General features: G+C 36.3%; 1 protein-coding gene across 1 annotated transcript in view; it reads left to right on the forward strand.

The window, feature by feature from the left end:
* TTLL5 (tubulin tyrosine ligase like 5) overlaps nucleotides 1–20,462 on the forward strand; it is a 308,822-nt gene that overhangs the window by 132,675 nt on the left and 155,685 nt on the right. The window contains exons 24-28 of the mRNA XM_023511518.1: nucleotides 1,156–1,259; nucleotides 4,686–4,813; nucleotides 7,453–7,536; nucleotides 8,107–8,508; nucleotides 17,443–17,624. Of these exons, the coding sequence (XP_023367286.1) occupies nucleotides 1,156–1,259; nucleotides 4,686–4,813; nucleotides 7,453–7,536; nucleotides 8,107–8,508; nucleotides 17,443–17,624 (900 nt within the window). The remainder of the gene's footprint in view (nucleotides 1–1,155; nucleotides 1,260–4,685; nucleotides 4,814–7,452; nucleotides 7,537–8,106; nucleotides 8,509–17,442; nucleotides 17,625–20,462) is intronic.

Here is a 20,462-nt window from a genome sequence, read left to right on the forward strand (position 1 = left end):
ATTGTTGTTTGGTGGGCCTGGGCTGAATTCGAACCCACCACTTTAGGTGTATGTGTCTGGTGCCTTAGCCACTTGAGCCACAGGTGCTGAGCCGAAACATGCTATTAATTAGACTATTTTACAAAGCATTCTATAACCAAAGGTCTCAAGATGCATAAAAATATAAAAATATTTTAATATAATAAAAAAAAAATTTTTTTTTTTTTTGAGACAGAGCCTCCAAGCTGTCACCCTGGGTAGAGTGCCATGGCATCACAACTCACAGTAACCTCCAACTCCTGAGCTCAAGCGAGTCTCCTGCCTCAGCCTCCCAAGTAGCTGGGACCACAGGCATCCTCCACAACGCCCGGCTATTTTTTAATTGCAGCTGTCATTGTTGTTTGGCGGGCCCAGGCTGGATTCGAACCTGCCACCTTAGGTGTATGTGGCTGGTGCCTTAGCCACTTGAGCCACAGGCGCTGAGCCAATAAAAAATATTTTTAAAAAAATTAAAAATATTTTAATATAATAAAAATATTTTATTCCATAAAAATATGGAATATGGGCTCAGCGATACCTGGCTATTTTTTGTTGCAGCTGTCATTGTTGTTTTGGCAGGCCTGGGCTGGATTCGAACCCACCACTTTAGGTGTATGTGGCTGGCACCTTAGCCACTTGAGCCACAGGCACCGAGCCACCAAACCCGTATTTATAAGTTTATTTGTAAAATTCTTGTTAAGAATTTTGATATATCTTAAGTGTCTTATATAATTTGTAAGTTGGTATAAGGAAGAGTATCTTCCAAGAACTATTTTTCCTCTCCTAATTGCAACAAAAAACCATGTCTGTGTTGTCATACTGTTAAAGCTGCAAGTGTGATCCTGGATATTGCCAAGCTGCTATAAGAAGCTCTTTAATCAACAGGCTAAGTAGGAAGTAAAAACATGATAAAAATTTATATTTGTTTTACAACTTTTATTTGGGAATTTGAAAAAATTTCATGAAGTAATGGCCAAAAGTAAAACATCAAATTTATAGGTGACAAAACAAGAAGGAATTAAATGATTTTACTATAAGGACAAATTAACCCAAGGGTAAGGAAACTAAAATGAAGTGCCATTTATCAGGAGTCAATTTTATCTTGTTGTTTTTGTGTGGGGCTTGGGCACTGGATAGGAAACAGAACAAATGGCTGAAAAGAAATCGAAGAAGAAACATGAGGAAGAAGAGGAAGATGGGGTGAATGCAGAGAACTTCCAGGAGTTCATCAGACAAGCAAGGTAGAAGATGTTCTGATTAATGAAAACCGTCTTATTCTCTCTTTTATACTGCCCATTAAATATCCAGCATGCTCTTGTTTCTGACATGTGAATATGAATGAAGTTACTTTCAAAGTTAGGCACAGTGGCAAGTACCCATAAATTAGCTACTTGCGGATCCTAGAGGCAGGAGGATGGCTTGAGGCCAGGAGTTTGAGGCCAGCCTTGGCAATAGAATGAGACCCTATTTCTAATGAAAAAAAAAAAAAGGAAAGAAAGAACAACGACAACAAAAAAATCACTCTCAAAAGGAGAAAAAGTTTCATAGGCTTGGCCACTTCATATCTCAGCCAATTATGTTGCTGTTGTCATGGCTTCAGTTATCAAAACACTGCTGCTGGGTATTCGGGCTGGAGTACTAAACAGCTTTCAAAGTACACACTACTCATAACGCTGAGAGAGCCCTTTGGAAATTTGAAGTTAGAGGCTGCTAGTGTTTACTGGGTCTGAATTTATCCCTGATCTACTGATGTAGTGGAGATGACAAAATTTTGCCTACACTGAGTGGGTTGAGAAATTGGCAGTTTCTCAACACTGTGAGGATTATGCCTAATTTATATAAAATAGAGCAAGTTTTTCATGCTTAGGGTTAGCCTTTGGGAATAGAAAATCTGAGTATTCAGTTCTCTTTCTAGATATAAGTCAGCTGGGCCATTTTCCTCATTTATGTTAGATTTCCAGAGGAGGAGACAACAAAGGCACTTAATGATCTCATAGAACTCACACTGTGGAGACTTTTCTAAGTGGGGAATTGTACAAAATAAGTAAAATAAGAAAGGCTAAAGCATCCTGTTACTTAGGTTTCAACCATCAAAGTCACAGTAAGGGGAAAATCAATAGAAAATTAATAGTGTTGATTTATGAAGTTAAATCAGGTTGGGATTTATCTGTCATCAGCACAGTATGATCTTTATTTAATACCTTGTACAGACATCACTATAGTTTCAGTATCATGAGCTTAAACACTCAGCAAACCAATACATCATTTTGTAGGAGTCCATAATTATATGATAGATATTATTTTGTTGATATTCTTGGGTCTCGAGTAATGTGATCAATAAAGCAGGTTACAGATACAAAGCAAGAAGCAGTTTCTTACATCAAGGTTATAAAAATAGAAAAGGACTAGTTTAAGTTTAGAAAATAGCTCTACTTTAAAGATAAGAGATTAATTTCTGATTTCTTCTTTGGATCTTCAGAATTCCTAAAAATACTTTAAAAAAGAAGACCCATCCTTTTTTGTTTGTTTATTTGCTTTTGTTTTTGTTTTTGAGACAGTCTCATTCTGATACCTAGTGTGGACTGCCGTGGTGTCATAGCTCACAACAACCTCAAACTCCTGGGCTCAAATGATCCTCTTGCCTCAGCCCTCCAAGTAGCTGGGACTACAAATGCCCAGCTATTTTTAGATACAGGGTCTCACTCTTGCTCAGGCTGATCTCGAACTCCTGATAAGAGTTTGGGCAATCCACCCGCTTCAGCCTCCCAGAGTGCTAGGATTACAGGTGTGAGCTGCCATGCCCAGCCCAAACCCATTCTTTTAAAAAGTGATGTGTATTTCCCCAGCAGGTCTAACTGGTTGCTAAAAGTGAATGATGGCTTGGCACCTGTGGCTCAAGTGGCTAAGGCTCCAGCCACATACACCTAAGGTGGCAGGTTCGAATCCAGCCCAGGCCCGCCAAACAATAATGACGGCTGCAAAATAAATAAATAAATTAAATAAAATAAAAGTGAATGACACATGCTGTTAACTAATTATGTAGATTTTGAGATAAAATATATTGGAACATATTACTTCTGATTGTGGATTAAGTGTCAACTGTTGGAATGTGTGTGGTAGCATCAGTTTGGAGTGAGTACCTGGATGGTTTGTCAGAGCTGGTAAATTCAAATACCTGCAGGAGTCAGCCAGGGAAACATAAATTATAAAATGGGCAGAGGATAAAGCGGCTTGTATTTTGACCAACCATAACCTTTGGCATTTAATATTCTGTGAAGGGCCAAATAAAACACACTGACAGGCAGAGGCAGCTGCCCGTTTGCAATGTCAGCTGTGGATCTTTGATAGTTACTTGTGGTACTTTTCGTGTGACACTCAGCTATTTTGGAGACATTGGTGCATACGCTGAGATTCATCCCAGTAGTTTCTAAGTTCTCATTAAAATGTGTTCTGAAGATGGGATAGGTTCTTGGTAATGACACGGGCATGCCTCACTTCTGGCTGCTTACCTGGAACATAGCCAAGCTTCAGGAGAAAGAAAAGAAAAAGACTGTGAGAGGCTGCTACAGATGTTACAAAATCTATGCTTGGTATGTTAACCAGAACACTTCCTTAGGCCTTCACCCGCTTCCTTATACTTCATATTGTGTGAGTGTTCATAAACAGGATATAATTTCAACCTTTAGGAGTGACCTTGCATTGTGAGGGGTCTACACAGTGAGGTATCCCAACCTGTGGCCTGCAGGGCCTCATGTAGGTTTTGTGAGGACCTCTTCTGCATTTTGATGGTGTCAGATATCACGAAAAGTATGCACAGACCTTTTTTTTTTCCTTTTTTTTTACTAATTAGCTTTTGTTAGTGTTTGTATATTTAATGTGTGACCTAAGACCACTCTTACTTTTCCAATGTCTAATAGACAAAAAAGAAAAGGTCGGATACCCCTGGATGGTAAAAGAACTCATTTGGGCATAACACACTAGTTATGCTGGTGTGTTTCCTTATTTCTGCGGGAGGCAGTTAAAATGACAAATGACTCCTTTAATAAAAATACTTCCATTGTCTAGAAGTCGGGTGGGTAAGCTGTAAAGGGACAGAAGTATGTATTTCAGGCTCTTTGGGTTATGTACATATGGTCATTTTTGCATAATCTTCTTTAAAAATATAAAAAAAATTCTTAGCTGGAGCTATACAAAAACAGCTTGCGGGTCAGATTTGGCCCTCAGTCTTGAGTTTGTTGACTTCTGATAGGGCTGTCCTGCGGGTGACTACTGAGCCCTTGAAATGTGGCTAGTATTAAGGAAAAGAATCTTTAGTTTTATGTAATTTGAATGTATTTTTTTGTTTGTTTGGGGTTTTTGTGTTCTTTTTAGCAACTCCACTGTGCTCTCTAATTTTATTTTAAGTAGCCATATGTGACTAATAGATTCCATATTAGACAGTGCTCCTCTAGAAAATTCACTGTGTGACAAATAAAGCCTTATCATGGTTTAAATTTTTTAGGTTGCTTGTATTTATATTTCCTTTTACCCATCTATTAATAGGGAATTTTCAGCTTGTGCTTTTCATTTTCTGCTTTTCCAGCTAATTCTGTTTCCATAATAAAATCTGGTGGAAAGATTTTTCAGGATAGCTTCCTGCCTGACTGTACTTTTTCTCCTCATTTCAGTGAGGCTGAACTGGAGGAGGTTTTGACTTTTTACACCCAAAAAAACAAGTCTGCCAGTGTCTTCCTGGGTACTCACTCTAAAAGTTCTAAGAACAGCAACAGTTATTCTGATAGTGGAGCAAAAGGTGGTAAGTATGCTGGTTAATAAATGAAAAATAGAGCAAGTGAACAAATTAGAAATGCAAAGGGGAGTCAGGAATGATGTGTCAGCTAAGCACTAATAGTGTCCAAGGTGGTGAATCTTTGTAGCGTAGGATGAAAGTGGAAGTTTGGGGACAATGGTTTTCGTCCTAAAAGCAGAAGAGGATTATGGTCTTTTTTGTTTTTCCTATGGTCATTTACAACAGCAAGCTTTTCAAGAAAAGGTGGTAATAGTTAACATTTAATGAATACTTATCATACTATCTGTTGGACATGATCATGTTTTTTACTACCAAAAATCATGTGGAATAAGCACTACAATAAAACTTCCTTACAGAAAAGACAAGACCTAAAGGAGACTGAGTAATTTGCTCAAGATTACTGTTCACCATGCAGGGACATGACTTTGATCCATAGTCTGCCTGATTCCAAGCTTGTGTTCTTAATCTCTGCTTTCCTGCCTCTCCTACTGATTATTTCTCACTCTTGTCAAGTTTGTGCTTTTTCTAGCTCAATATTTTTGACATTTTGAGTAGAATTCTTTGTTGTGTGGGGCTGTTCCATAGCTGATGTGATGCCTCATATCCTTGATTCTACATGCTCTTTGCTTTCTTCAGTCATTGTGATAACCCAGAATGCTTCCACATGCTGCAGAACTCCATGTACAGGGATTTTAGAATTGAATATGGACTGGGCTGTCTAACCCGCATCATCATGTTAAAAAAATAATAGTAACATTATAAATAAAGCTCTGTGCTTTAACCACAGGGTCATTTAAAACCTAGATAAGAGTAGAAGGCATGGGTAATCAACATACTGATTTTGTCGGTGTGTACTAGACTCATAGATGGAGACTTCTTCCCTGCTCTTAAGGCTACCATAATCTGTTGTGGAAATTTGTTTTTTTGTGTGTTTTTGTTAAAATAGAGTCTCACTCTGTTGCCCTGGTTAGAGTGCAGTAGCTCACTGCAACGTCAAACTGCTGGGTTCAGGCCTTTTGGGCAGTTGGAACTATAGGCATATACTACTATGCCTGGCTAATTTTTCTATTTTTTATATAGACAGGGTCTTGCGCTTGCTCGGGCTGGTCTCAAACTCCTGAGCTCCAATAGTCCTCCCACTTAGGCCTTCCAGTGTGCTAGGATTAAAGGTGTGAGCCACCATGCCTGGACAGAAATTGTCCAGAATTTCTGGACAGAAATTGTTCATTTAAAATGTAGAATGAATTTTTCCAAAGAAAGAGTATTAATGTTTTAAAAATGGATTTAGTTCATAGGCCAACTCAGAAAAGCCCATTTAACACACTGTGTCATTAAAATATTGTATTACTAGAAGTCCTCTTGAATCCAGACCTCTTCTTTGAGTTTCCTAATTTCATTCATCCTTCTACACATTTTTTACTAAGCCCCTATTATGTGTTAGGCACTTTGATAGCTGCTAGGAATACAATGACCAGGACTGTCATAGTCTTTAGCATTACAAAGTTTGTTGTCTAATAGATGAAGTTGGGTGAGTAAATACAAGAAGGTTGGTGGAAGCTCTGAATAGCCTCTGTAATTATAAGTGTTGGGCAAGGGAGGCTGAGGAATTCTTGTAATAATATTAGGGTGGAGAAGTGTTCTAACGTGGGGCGGTAAATAAGGGCATTCATAGATGGGTAGATGGGTTTCATATGGTAATATCTCCCCTGGCAATAATGGGGAAGCCCTAACAGCATGTAGTGGCCACACCTTTGTACACGTGGGTCATTTGAAATTCTAGGGGTCATGTGTTAAGGACTACCTTTGCCTAAAAAGAGTTTTCTCAGTGACGGAAACAACATTAGGACAGTTCATAGTATAGTGTCTGACTCATTTCAAACATGAAAAACAAGTGTGTGATAGCAGTGCCACTGCTGGTGGTAATCGAGAAGAAAGAATTCATGTGTCCTTATTCTTTCACTCTAAAAGATGATCTGGAAGTTAAAGTTTTTGTATGAACCTAGTTCTTAACAAAGATTTTAGACTATTTCCCTACATGATTAGCTCCGGTTATTCTGTTTCAAAATTCTGTAGAAGAGAAAAATTAATTTATTAGAATTTTTTTTTTATTGAATGTATTGGTAACTCTATCTCAAGTAAAATAGGCATTTAGGATACAAAGCCATTGTAGTTATCCAGATGTACTGACATACAGTGGGGCTGCTCTTTTATCTCATGGTAGCTGCCCTGCTCCCTACATATTACTTCTTGGCTCCAGGGGGTACCCCCAATCAACTTGATCTCTCAGACCACAGGCCTCCATCCACCAGTTTGAATTCCTGGCAGAAGCATTTAATTGACCTTAGTTTTGTTTCTAGGCATGTCTAGCTTGTGAGTAGTCCACAGGTGGCCACCCTTGGGTTAGGTACCTTTCCCTGGTTCTATTAGCTGGAGTTGGGGTAAGAAATAGTTGGGAATCATTTGTGTGGTTGACTCACTCAATGGGGTTATGGGTGTGGTCACCCTTAGGAAACTCTGGTAAGACATGCAGTGTTCCCCAGCATTGATTAGTTGTTGTCTTATATTTTTGCAAATAAAATTGTGTATAGAACTACGGCTTTGTGTTTGATCCATAAGAGGCCTAAGTGCAGTATTTCTTATTTTAGATCACCCTGAGACAATGGAAGAAGTGAAAGTAAAGCCACCCAAACAGCAACTGGCATCAGAAATTCATTGTGATAAATTATCTCGTGAGTGATTTCAAACCTACATAGATTTCTTGCTCTGTGATAAATGTATTTAAAAAAAAAAGTTATCAGATGTTAAATATTTCAAAAGCATGGGACATTACCCCAAAGTTTTTGTCCTTTGTTCTTCCTTTTCCTTTAGAATTTCCTCTTATCTATTAATAACCTATTTTCCTCCCAAAGAATTTTTCATTTTCTTAAGTTTAGAAATTCTGAACACTTTCTTTTTTCCTAGAAGGATGAAAAGAAGAGGGAAAGGAATTAGCTGTTGCTAGCAGAAGCTTTGTCCTGATGCTCTAACATGTGTAAAACATGTCTGCTCTGTTTTGTGGAGGTAGCTTGTAGAAAGGACTACAAGTAAATTCCTATTTCTGTTGCCAGGTCATCTCTGGTAGGCAAGATTCATTAAGTTCATGATGAATACTCATTAAAGTCTGTATTTTTCATGATTTCTGTTTCATGCTAAGATTATTTTGATGTTTTAAAAAATGTTTATGTTTTATAGAGATTATATGTCCATTTTTCCTAAAATGATCTGTTTGTTTTGTTTTGTTTTTGTTTTTGTTTTAATAGGATTTACCACTTCAGCTGAAAAAGAGGCTAAATTAGTATATACCAATTCTTCCTCTACTTCTTTCTCTGGTCCTGCTGCTACTCTTCTGCAGAAAATTCCCAACACCCATTTGTCATCTATTATTTCAACCTCTGGCCTCACACCAGGGCCTGGCCACCATTCTTCTTTGTCTCAAATTCCTCCAGCTATCCCCAGCATGCCTCACCAGCCAGCAATCTTACTGAACACAAGCTCTGACAGTGCTTCTCCCTCCATACATCCTGGGATACAGAACATACCAAGCCCCGTTGGCCTGCCACGCTGTCGATCAGGCAGTTACACCATTGGGCCCTTTTCCTCTTTCCAAAGTGCTGCACACATCTATAGCCAGAAACTGTCTCGTCCCTCTTCAGCAAAGGCAGGTGAGTGAGAAAACAAAAGGCAGCCCGTGATGACAGCTCCTCTCCACCCCCAATGAAAAAAGAATGTCATCTCTTCCCTTTGCCTTTTCTTTTGAAAAGTAAAGGGACACATGCTGCATTGTTCTGATGGGACTAAGGAAGACTCTTTCATTTCATCCAAGAGCATTCGTTAATTGATGTAGAATGAAACAGGACTTCTTTGAGTTACTGGAGATAAAGAGATGAGTAAGACAAGGCTTCTATTTACTAGGAGCCTATAGTCTAATCATGAGATTTTCCATTACAGATAACCATACACCTATGAGTATGCTATATGCATACTTTCTGATTCAAATAGTTATTCCTGACATCAGACAAATTAGTATTTTTTATTTTCAATGTATTTAAAGTCAAGAATGACCTGGATGAAATAACCAAAGAATTCTTAAAATAGGGTATATAATTTCAATAAACTGGACCCATATTACTGGTCAAGTTTCTCCCCTTTTTTTGAGACAGAGTCTCAAGCTATCACCCTGGGTAGAGTGCCGTGTCATCATAGCTCACAGCAACCTCTAATTCAAGTGATCCTCTTGCCTCAGATTTTCTATTTTTAGTAGAGATGGGGTCTCACTCTTGCTCAGGCTACTCTGGAACTTGTGAGCTCAAGCACTCCACCTGCCTTGGCCTTCCAGAGTGCTGGAATTACAGGCAGGAGCCACTGCACCTGCCCTTCTCCCATTTTTTAATGACAGCTTTATTGAGATATAATTCATGTTCCATAAAATTCACCCTTTAAAGTGTACAATTCAGTGGTTTTTAGTATATTCACAGAGTTGTGCAATTAGTACCACTGACTTTAGAACATTTTCATTATCTCCAAAAGAAATCCTATACCTATTAACAGTCACAGTCACTGTCTGTTTCTTCCTCCCTCAGCCCCTGGCAGCCACTGATCTACTTTCTGTTTCTATAGATTGGTCTACTTTGGACATTGCATATCGTTAGACTCATACCATTGGTAGCCTTTCATGAATGGCTTCTTTCACTAAGCATAATGTTTTCAAGGTTCATCTATGTTGTAGGACGTTGTACTTCCTTTATTATATGGGTATATGGCACATTTTGTTTATTTGTTTGTCAGTTGATGGACATTTAGTTTGTTTCCACTTTTTGGTCACTGTGAGTAATTCTTTTATGAACATTTGTATATAAGTTTTTGTGTGGACATAGGTTTTCATCTCTCTTGCCTGTATAGCTATAGTAGAATTGCTGAGTCATATAATAACTTTGTATTTCTTCCTTTTGAGGAATTCCCAAACTGTTTTCCACAGTGGCTGTGCCATTTTACTACTAGTACTATATGAATCCAATTCTCCACATTCTCACCAATACTTACTGTCTGTCTTTTTTATGTTACCCATCCCAATGGGCATGAAATAGTGTCTTATTTTTGTAGTTAAGATTTGCATGTCCCTAGTATCTAATGATAGTGAACATCTTTTCAGATGCTTAATGGCTGTTTGTACATGAAATCTTCCTTGGAGGAATGGCTATTCAAATTCTTTACCCATTTTTAAATTGGTATATTTGCCTTTTTATTACTGAGTATAAGTTTTCTTTAATATACTCTGGATGTGATCCCCTTGTCAGATAAATGTTAGAAATATTTCCTCCCAATCTGTTGATTGTCTTTAATTTTCTTGAAGCACAACTGTTTTAAATTGATGAGTCCAATTTTTCTATTTTTTTTTCTTTTGTCACCTGTGCCTTTGGTGTCATAAAGATTTCCTCTTATGTATTTTCTAAGAGTTTTATGGTTTAATCTTTTATATTATGTCTTTTGTCCATTTTGAGTTAGTTTTTGTGTATTGTATGTCATATTAATCTAACTTCTTCTCTTGCTTGTGGTAGTCAGTTGTCCCAGCACCATTTGTTGAACAGAGTATTGTTTCCCCATTGCATTGTCTTGGCATTCTTGTCAAAAATCAATTATCAATGTAAAGGTTTATTTCTGGGATTTTAATTTTATTCCATTGATCTGTATGTCTGTCGTTAAGCCAGCATCACATTACCTTTATTATTGTAGCATCATAGTAAGTTTTGAAATGACCAACCGAGGATGATTTTTCCAGATTCGTTTTTCTTTTTCAAGATTGTTTAGGCTGTTCTGGGTTCTTTGCTGTCCTGGGGTTCATTTCCATATGAATTTTTGGATCAACTTGTCAATTTCTACAAAAAAGGCAAAGGAAATTTTGATAGAGATTATTATCTGTAGATTAATTTGAGGAGTATCTCTTTTTAAGCGCCTTAGTAAAAAACATTAAGATGAGTTACAGCTAAGCCATGTTTTGTAAGTATCCAGTTTATGTTTCTTAAACCTGGTTTTATTTGGAGTGGATATTGTAATATGTCACTTGAATCAAGAGACTAAGTTGTGTAATAAGTCATAGATATGAATATATGTATATGTCTGTGCTAATACTTAGGAGTGGTCGTTGTTCTTGTGAGTGAATTTTCTAAAATCAATAATAATCTGGTTTGAACTTTTTTTCTACATGTAAGAAATTCAGTAAGATCAGGATCTCTAGCCTGTTATTGTTGAAAGTTTAAAAAAAAACCTTCCCTTTTCATTTTTCCCAAGAGAGGGATAGAGAATGTGAGAAGCTGGTCAGTTCAGAAATATTTTCTGATGTCTGTTATAATTTCTTACTTGACATGGATTGTCTATAAGTATTTTATTTAATTTTCAGGTAGTGGAGATTTTCTTTTTTGTTGTCTTGTTTTGTTTTTGAGATAGAGTATTACTTTGTTGCCCTTGGTAAAGTGCCCTGGCTTCATAGCTCACAGCAACCTCAAACTCTTGGGCTCAAATGATCCTCTTGCATCAGCTTCCTAAGTAGCTGGGACTATAGGCACCTACTACAATGCCCAGCTAGTTTTAGAGAAGGGGATTTCACTCTTGCTCAGGCTGGTCTCGAACTCCTGAGCTCAGGCAAGTCTACCCACCTCGGCCTCCCAGAGTCCTAGAATTATAGACATGACCACCGCACCTGACATTCTCTATTTCTTGTAACTGGCTTTTAACTTATCTTAACTGTGGTAAAAGAACGTATTCTAAGTGGTTTAAACAGTAGTAGATAAAAATATAAAGACAAAATAATGTACTAGGTAACAATAGCCTACAGATGATTAGAGTTAAACTTTTCTGTGGTAGATGAATAGTTTTAAAATGAGATTAAGGTATTTTATAGCTATAGACTTTTTAAGGTCACATTATCCAATTTCAAAGGTCATTACTAAAAGAATAAAAGTATGTAAATTCTAAACCTGTGGGGAGAATAAAAATGATTTAAGGGGGGGAAACACATATAAATATAGGAGTATATAAGAAAAAGAATAGAAAAAGCAAGAAAAATAGAAATTTAAAACATGGTAAATGGAGTCCAAATATATGAAGACTCAAACACAAATGGATTGAACTTAACTTATGAGAAGATTATCAGATTGAAGTTTTAAAAAATTCAACTATATGTTGTTTACTAGAAAGCACAGCTAAGGTTAAGGAAACAGAATAGTTGAAAGTAAAAGAATAAAGAAAGAATTACCAGGTAAGTACCAACCAGAAGAAAGATGGTGTCAATACATTAAAAATGCAACAATGAACTTTAAGATATAAAACTTTCTTATAGATAAAGAGTAACTGCATAATTACAAAAGGTTCAGTTCAGTCAAAAGGTAAAACAATTCTAAAAGTGTCTGCACCTAGTAAAAAAGCCTCCAAAGATGTAACACAAAAATTAAAATAGCTGTATGAAGAATCTATAAGTCTGCTGTCTTAGTGGGAGATTTCCACATGCTTCTATTATTTGTTAATACACTAAACTGATTATTTTTTCATTAGAAAAGGTAAAGAGGATTTGAGCAAGTTGGTAAGTTTATCTACAGATCATGTTATAGGACTTTTCACCCAACAATTAGAGAAAATACATTTTCAAGCATACATGATATATTTATAAAACTAAGACATGGTCTTATTTCTTAAAGAACAAATTTCAAAGACTTGATTTCACACAGCTATATTCTTTGTTTACACTGCAGTTAAGTTGAAAGTCAGTATCAAAAAGATACATGACAAATCCCTGTATATTTCAGAATTTCAGCATGAAAGAAAAAATACTAATGTAAATAAATTTAAAAGTATTGGAACTGAATGATAATGGAAAAACTGCATGTCCAAACATGTGGAGAACAATGAAAGACAGTACTTAAAGGGAAATTTACTGCTTTAAATACTTAGATTTGAAAAGAATACAGGCTGAAAATTAATGTGCTAAATGTCTGACTTTTGATTTTACAAAAACAACACTATCATAAATCAAAATAAAGGAGAAAGAAAGATGTAATAAAGATAACCGCAGAAATCACAAAATAAAGTAAAATAGAGGAGATTAAAACCAAAAGTGGTTCTTTGAAAAGCCTCATAAAGTGTGAAACTTCAGATGAGACTGACCAAGTAAAAAAGGGAAGTCATCGATAAATAATATAAGGAATGAACATGCAGATACGGAAAATATAAATATACCGAAAATGACAAAAAGAATATGATACTGTTAATTTTATTCCAATAAACTTGAAAAAATACACAAAAAGGATAAAAATCTACAAAAGTGTAACTTATATAAAGTTGAGTCAAGAAAATGAAGAAAGTCTGAAAGTCCTATACATATTAAAATAATAGATACAGTAGTTAAACATCTTCTCTTAAAGAAAACATATGGCCCAGATACTTTTATGGGTCAGTTTTAACAGTCTTTCCAGAGATAGACAATTGCAATGTTAAAAAGAAATCTTCTAGAATATAGAAAAAGAGTGCTCCTCAATTCATTCTGTATGGCTAAGTTTCATCTTGATAATATGTGTAAAACCAGTTGAGGACGGTATTCAAGACAAAAATTATAGACCAGCTTCATTTATGAACATAAATGCAAAAATTCTAATCAAAATAAAAACCAGCCCAATCTAACAACATCTAAAAGATAGTAGTACACCATGAGCAAGTTTATTCAAGGAACATAGGAGGGTTAACATTATAAGCTCTCACCTAATGGGTACAATGTAGGGGATATATGGCTCACCTCCTGGGTGAAGGGCTCAACTGCAACTTAGACTTTACCTAACAAATGCAAACAATGTAACCTAATTGTATGTACCTATATATTAATCTGAAATTAAAAAAAAAAACTATCATTTGCCACTTTAGCAGATTAAAGGATAAAAACCATGTTTATCATCATTGTAAATGCAGAAAAAGAATTTGATAAAAATTCTACACTTATTCATAATAATAATTCTTAGGATACTAGGAATAGAAGGAATCCAGCCTTCTTACCCTAAAAAAGGGTATCTGCCCCAAACCTGCGAGTGCTATCAGTCTAAATGGGGAGGTGATGAAAGCATTCATTTTAACATTAAGAACAAAATAAGAGGCCCACTAATGTTGCTTCTGCCCAGTGTTTTACTGGAAGTCAGAACCAGCCATAGTATGATATGAAAAAGAAATTGTAAGCATGCAGATCAAAAGAGAGGAAATAAAATGGTTTATTTGCAGATAATATATTATTTACATAGAAAACAGGAAATAATTATAGCTACATTTTAGAAATGAGGGTTTTTAGCAGTAAGATAAGATCAATATTAAAAATTAATAGCTTTTAAAATTACTTGCCACAAAGTATTAGAAAACAATTTTTTTTTTGCTTGTGATAAAATATATGTAACATAAAATTTAGGCCAGATGTGGTGGCTCATGCCTGTAATCCCAGCACTCTGTGAGACTGAGGCAGGTGAATTGCCTGAGCTCAGGAATTCAAGACCAGCCTGAGCAAGAATGAGACCCCATCTCTACTAAAAATAGAAAATCTAGCCAGGTGTTGTGGTGGGCACCTGTAGTTTCAGCTACTCAAAGGGGATCACTTGAGCCCAAGAGTTTAAGGTTGCTGTGAGCTGTGACACCATGATACTGTACCGAGGGCAACAAAATAAAACTGTCTCAAAAAAACCCATAAAAGTTACTGTTTTATCTGGTTTTTAAGTGTTAAGTACACTAAGTACACTCATATTATTGTGCAGATGTCATTATCAACAAAACAGTGTTTTTAAAAACATCGTTTACAAGAGCCCTAAAACTATAAGCCACCTATGGATAAATTTAGAAAAGGCTTAGGAAGTTGTATAGGACTATGTGGAAAGATAGACATTCCAGAAAACCTAAATAGATAGATTAATATACCATTCATATGCATGGGAAGATTCAGTATCATCAGTGTTTTAGTTCTTGTCACATCGGTCTCTGGATTCAATACCAAAATCTCAAGTTCTAACCAAAATCTCAGTTCTAACCAAAATCTCAAGAAGTTTGTTGTTGAACTTGATAAACCTACTCTAAAATGATAATCTAAAGGCAAAAGGCAAAGAATAGTGAGAACCTATTGAAGAAGAAAAATGAGATGGAAAATTAATCATGTCAGATTGTATAAAAAAAATCACATTGTATCCCACATATGCATGAATGTATTCATGATCTATGTGTATTTGACTTAATAAAATTTTAAAAAAAGACTTAACATAAAGATGTGATAATTAGGGTATGTGGTATTGGCAAAGGTACAGAGATTGCGACAAGTGGAACAGAAAGGAAGGTTGGAAACAATCACACAGATAGATAAAACTTAGACATCTAGCACAGATGGCGTTCCAGATCAATGGAAAAGAAGGGATTTCTCAGTAAATGGTTCTGGGGTAATTGGTTATCCATATAGGAAAAAAGCGAAATTAGATTCCAACCTCACACCATGTGTAAAATCAATACCAGCTGCAAAACTAAAAACTTTAGAATAAAATAAAGGAGACCATCCTTAAGATCCTACAACGTGGAACAAAAGTAAAAACTAAAGCCCAACTCCTATTAAGAAAAAAACAACATAATAGAAAACTGATACATGTTATCAGAAAAGAGATAACATGCTCAATATCATTAGAAATTAGATGAATGTAAATGAAGACTACCATGATATTTTATACTAGTTGTCCTCAAACTATGGCCCGCAGGCCACATGCAGCCTGCCTAGGACATTTATCTGGCCCACTGGGTGTTCTTGCCACCACTGCCTGTCCTGCTTAGCAGCCGACTCGTCCCAGGGCCCGCAGTCTGGCCCTCCAATGGTCTGAAGGACAGTGAACTGGCCCCCTGTTTAAAAAGTTTGAGGACCTCTGTTACACCCTCCTAGGAAAGAATTAAAACATTTGACAATAATAAGTGTTAGGATCTAGATCAATAGGAAATTTTTTGTTTGTGGGAGTGTTATATAAATCTGAAAATTCATATACCCTGCAACCCAGCAATTCCACTTCTAGGCCTAAGAGTTCTTCCACATGTACACCAGCAGGTGTATGCAAAAGTATTTATTCATATGAGTATATTGCTTTCAATATACATGAGCATGAAATAATCAGAATATCAACTGATGGGGAAATAGAAAAATAAATTGTGGTATATTTACAAAATGGGATACCATTCAGCAAAGGATGAATCTTGAAAGCGTGCTGTTGAATAACAAAAGCAAGTTCCAGGAAACTATTTCAATAGGATACCATTTTTATAGAGGTCAAAAACAAGCAAAATTATCTAGTATTTTGTTTATATATGCTTATGAATAGAAACACGTACATAAAACTATAAGAAAGGAAGAGAATGAATGAGAAGGGGAGATTAGGGGAAGAGCAAGCACGTCATTAATGCACATTATTGGTGGTGTAGTTCCAGGGTTGGGTAGTAAATTTACATTTGTTATAACTATATATACACCTGTAATAAATATTTTTTTGTGCCAAATAATATAAACATGAAAGAGTTTCAGATTTTAAAAATCTGTTATGCATGCAGAATGATCATGGTTACATTAGCATTAATACAAGGACAGAAACAGGCATGAACTGTTTTTACTTTTCTGAGTTTTTAAGTTAACTTTTTTGAGGTAAGGTCTCACTATATCACCCAGGCTATTCATAAACCCCTGGGCTCAAGTGATCCTTCCACCTTAGCCTCCCGAGTAGCTGGAAGTATAGATGTGTGCCAGCCACCATACTGGCTAATTATTCTTATTTTTTAGAGTTGAGGTCTCACTATCTTGGCCAGACTGGTCTCGAACTTCTAGCGTTAAGGGATCTTCTGCCTGAATCTCCTTAGTAGGTGGGGGTTACAGTCATGAGCTACAGTGCCTGGCAATTTAATTTTTTAAACGAGATGTGTGACTTTTATATTCAGGAACAATATGACTCTTGATTTTATATAAAATAATTTTTTGCTAGAATTTCAGTGCTCAGAATAATAGAATTCTCTGATCATGTAGCTGAAAGAAGAAAATTTAAATCTGAAAGGAAAGTCTGTCATTTGAGAGTATTAAGGTTATTGTTGTTTTTCGTTGTACACTCATTTCGACTTTTATTCCTGTTTTCCTTTTGGGCTTTCTAAGTATTGTGGATGATCTGACAGTAGATCCTATAGATTATTGCCAAGTAAAACCATATAACAAGAAAAAGAAATGTGAACTAGAATGAGTTTCAAAGATATATTTTTAATTCATTAAGACAAAGTCTAGGATTGTTTATCCCCTTCTCCTTAAGATGAAAATGCTTCTTGAAGCTTTCCTACTAAGGAAAAATGCAGTGATAAATATGTGTGATAGTTTGGCAATAGGAAGTTTCTAGGATATGGTTGGCATTTATTTTTACTTTTGTGACCATTCGAAAATAGTTTATTACTTCTTATGTTATTAGGAGTCCTAGAATTCAACGAAGTGTCTGTTGACTTGAGATTTCTCTGTCATCCTCTTACTTTGGGGCGGGGGGAGCTGTTTTTCCTGAGTATTTGAAAACTTTTCTCCTTTTTAGCAGGTTCATGCCATCTAAAGCATCATTCAGCAATGGTCAAAACACAAAAGGAGGGAGAAGATGGGTCTTTGTACACCAAACGGTATAACCAAAGTATGGTCACAGCTGAACTTCAGCGGCTGGCTGAGAAGCAAGCAGCAAGACAGTATTCTCCCTCCAGCCACATCAATCTCCTCACCCAACAGGTATGGACAGTCTAGGGTGCCAAAGAGCTCTTTAGACCTCATGATAGGATTAATGACAGGATACTCCATCTTGCCCTGTCTTTTCTATTCCAGAACACTGATGCCTCTTGAATGAGTATTAACTTGCTTTCAAGCTAAAGAACCAAGGTGTTCCTATTCAGTTTTAAAGAAAATGACCTTCTGTTTACAGATATTGTGACGTTAAGTCTGCTACTGGCTATGATGTACCTATTTCATGGATAAACAAACTTGAACATTCATCTGTAAATATAATTTTAGGGGATCTTTAACAATAACTTCTTTCTTGGACAAAATTTTCCAGTGAGTTCTAATCTTATAAATCTTTTTACCAGAATATCAGAATGTTAAAACATTATCTTTACAGTTTTTTGGTACTTTTTTTTTTTGCAGTTTTTGGCCAGGGCTGGGTTTGAACCCGCCACCTCTGGCATATTGGGGCCAGCGCCCTACTCCTTTATGCCATAGGCACTGCCAAGTACTTTTCTTTAATTGTACCTTAAGATCTCATGATGTTTTATAGGTAATTGATGTAAGCATTTCATCATATCCTTATCCAATATATGTTATTCTCCCCATTTCATAGATGGAGGAAAGTGAGGCTGAAAGAAGTGATGTGATTGAGGTCTTTCAGCAAGCTGGATGGATAAAAATCTGTCTTGACTTTAAGTCATAGACAGATTAACAAGCATACAACACACTGAAGTTAGATAACACTTTAAGAATTTTGTGGATTCTTAGTCCTCCTTATGATTATCCCTATAGTGTTTAAATGAAGGAGAAGCCATATCTTTTCCTCTTCCTTAATGCTAAAGGGCATCTAAGTCCTCCAAAGGAATTATTGTAATTGAATTCCACAGTTCAATTTTGCTATATCTTTGTCATGTCAAATTTCTCAATTGGTGGTAACTCTGTAATGACAATCAAGTCTTAAAAAAAAGCGAAGCAGATTACTTTAAGTACATGCTAAAAGTAGGCAACATACTGCTCCCTGGTGGTATTGTACTTTCCAGTATAAAATTCAGAACCAAAACTACAGGTAAGCCTTTTGTGGGCTTAGCTTTACTCCAGCCTCGTCCCAGTGTATCAGGCAAGAAATATTTACTTTTTCAGATCCCTAGTGGTTTGAAGGAGGTAGATGAGGAGGCCTAACATGAAATAGGAAGCAAAGACTCTTACAGGGCAATGTTGAGACTTGAAGGGAATTTTTTACTTGAATTTTAGTAATAAAATGATGGGAAGAGAAATAGGACATGGTGATGATGGCAGGATGGGGAGCTACTTCAATTTTGAAGTGTGAAGTAGCTGTAAGAAAAGATAAAGATTAGTGATCTACCACACTTTTATCATTAGATCACTAGAGAGAATATGTTTCCAGCTTAAAAATGAACAACTGGAAGCACCAAGACATTAAAAGATTTTGTGATTACTGTAGTAAAAACAGAGCCAATACTAGTACTTACATATTATTATTTGCTAGACTGCAAAGCCTACAAAATAAAAAGATCCTGATCTTGTAGGAATCCAAGGTGAACGTATCCTGATTGGAAAGTCATCCCCGTTCAGTCCGTTCTCATCTACAAAGAACTTCAATGCCAGTGAACTAAAGGTCTGTTAGGCTTCTGGAATCTGAATTTACCATTAGATGTCAGTCTTAACTTTTAGAGGTCTTAGTAATGAGATGGTTGGTGCTTGATACAGTACAGAGGAAGTATGTAATAAGCAGGGTGGAGTAGTGGAAAAAGAGCTGGCTTAGCCATCCAGAGACCTGTGTTTTTCTGCCATTGACTAACCGTGTGCTCTTGGGCAACTCATTCAACTTCTCTCAGCCTCAGGGTCTTTATTGGTTGCTGGAGAAAATATAACAGGGTCATGAGGATAGTGTGCAAAATGTCTTTATAAAGTCTAAATGCCATATATTTGGAAAATATTATTTCAGCCATAAAAAGCTTTCAATAATAAATGTCTTCTAAATTGATTTGAAAAGGCAAGGTTTTAGATAAAATGTACTTTGTTATTGAAAAACTCAATTATAGGTTATTCAACCCCTTTCCTTTAGAGAAAGTAATTTCTTAATTTGGAATTTAGAAACGTCTGTTCTTAATTGTTCTTTTTCTGGTAAATAACCATTAACATGTTGTAGTGGTTTAATATAGGCTCTGGTGTATTTGTTTCCTGGCAGTTTCCTTCTTACTCTAGTTCTGTTTGAAAGAAAGATGCTTTAGTTGCTTACCCACTGAGGCAAGTGATGCCCTTATCTGTGGCTTTGTGTAGAGAGAGGTGGGACCGCAGACTGAGGGTTGTAGGTACTCTGCTGTTTTCTCTGGACTTGGAGCATGAAAGCTTAAACTTAGTTATCATCAGAAACACCTTCATGTCCAATAATCACTTTCAGGGGTGACCAACCTGTGGCCTGTGGGCCGCATGCTGATTATTTGAGGACTGTTGCTTAACTGCGGTGTTAGATATTAAGAAAAGTATGCATGGACCTTATTTTGTTGTTAATCAGCTTTCCTTAGTGTTTGTGTATTTAATGTGTGGCCCAAGATAACTCTTCTTTTTCTTTCAATGTGTGGCAGAAAAGATAAAAGGTTGGACACCCCTGCTAGATGCTTTTGATTTCCTCTTATTTGTGATCATGTCCTTATTTTCAATTCCCATTTTGTGTTTGTGCTTTCTTTTCTTTCTTTTTTTCTTTTTTTTTGTTTTTGGCCAGGGCTGGGTTTGAACCCGCCACTTCTGGCATATGGGGCCGGTGCCCTGCTCCTTTAAGCTACAGGTGCCACCCTGCTTTCTTTTCTTTTTTTTAAAAAAATATTT

Source organism: Otolemur garnettii, unplaced genomic scaffold, assembly GCF_000181295.1.
Source record: "Otolemur garnettii isolate 467f Iridium unplaced genomic scaffold, OtoGar3 scaffold00020, whole genome shotgun sequence".
In the NCBI taxonomy this organism is placed as follows: domain Eukaryota; kingdom Metazoa; phylum Chordata; class Mammalia; order Primates; family Galagidae; genus Otolemur; species Otolemur garnettii.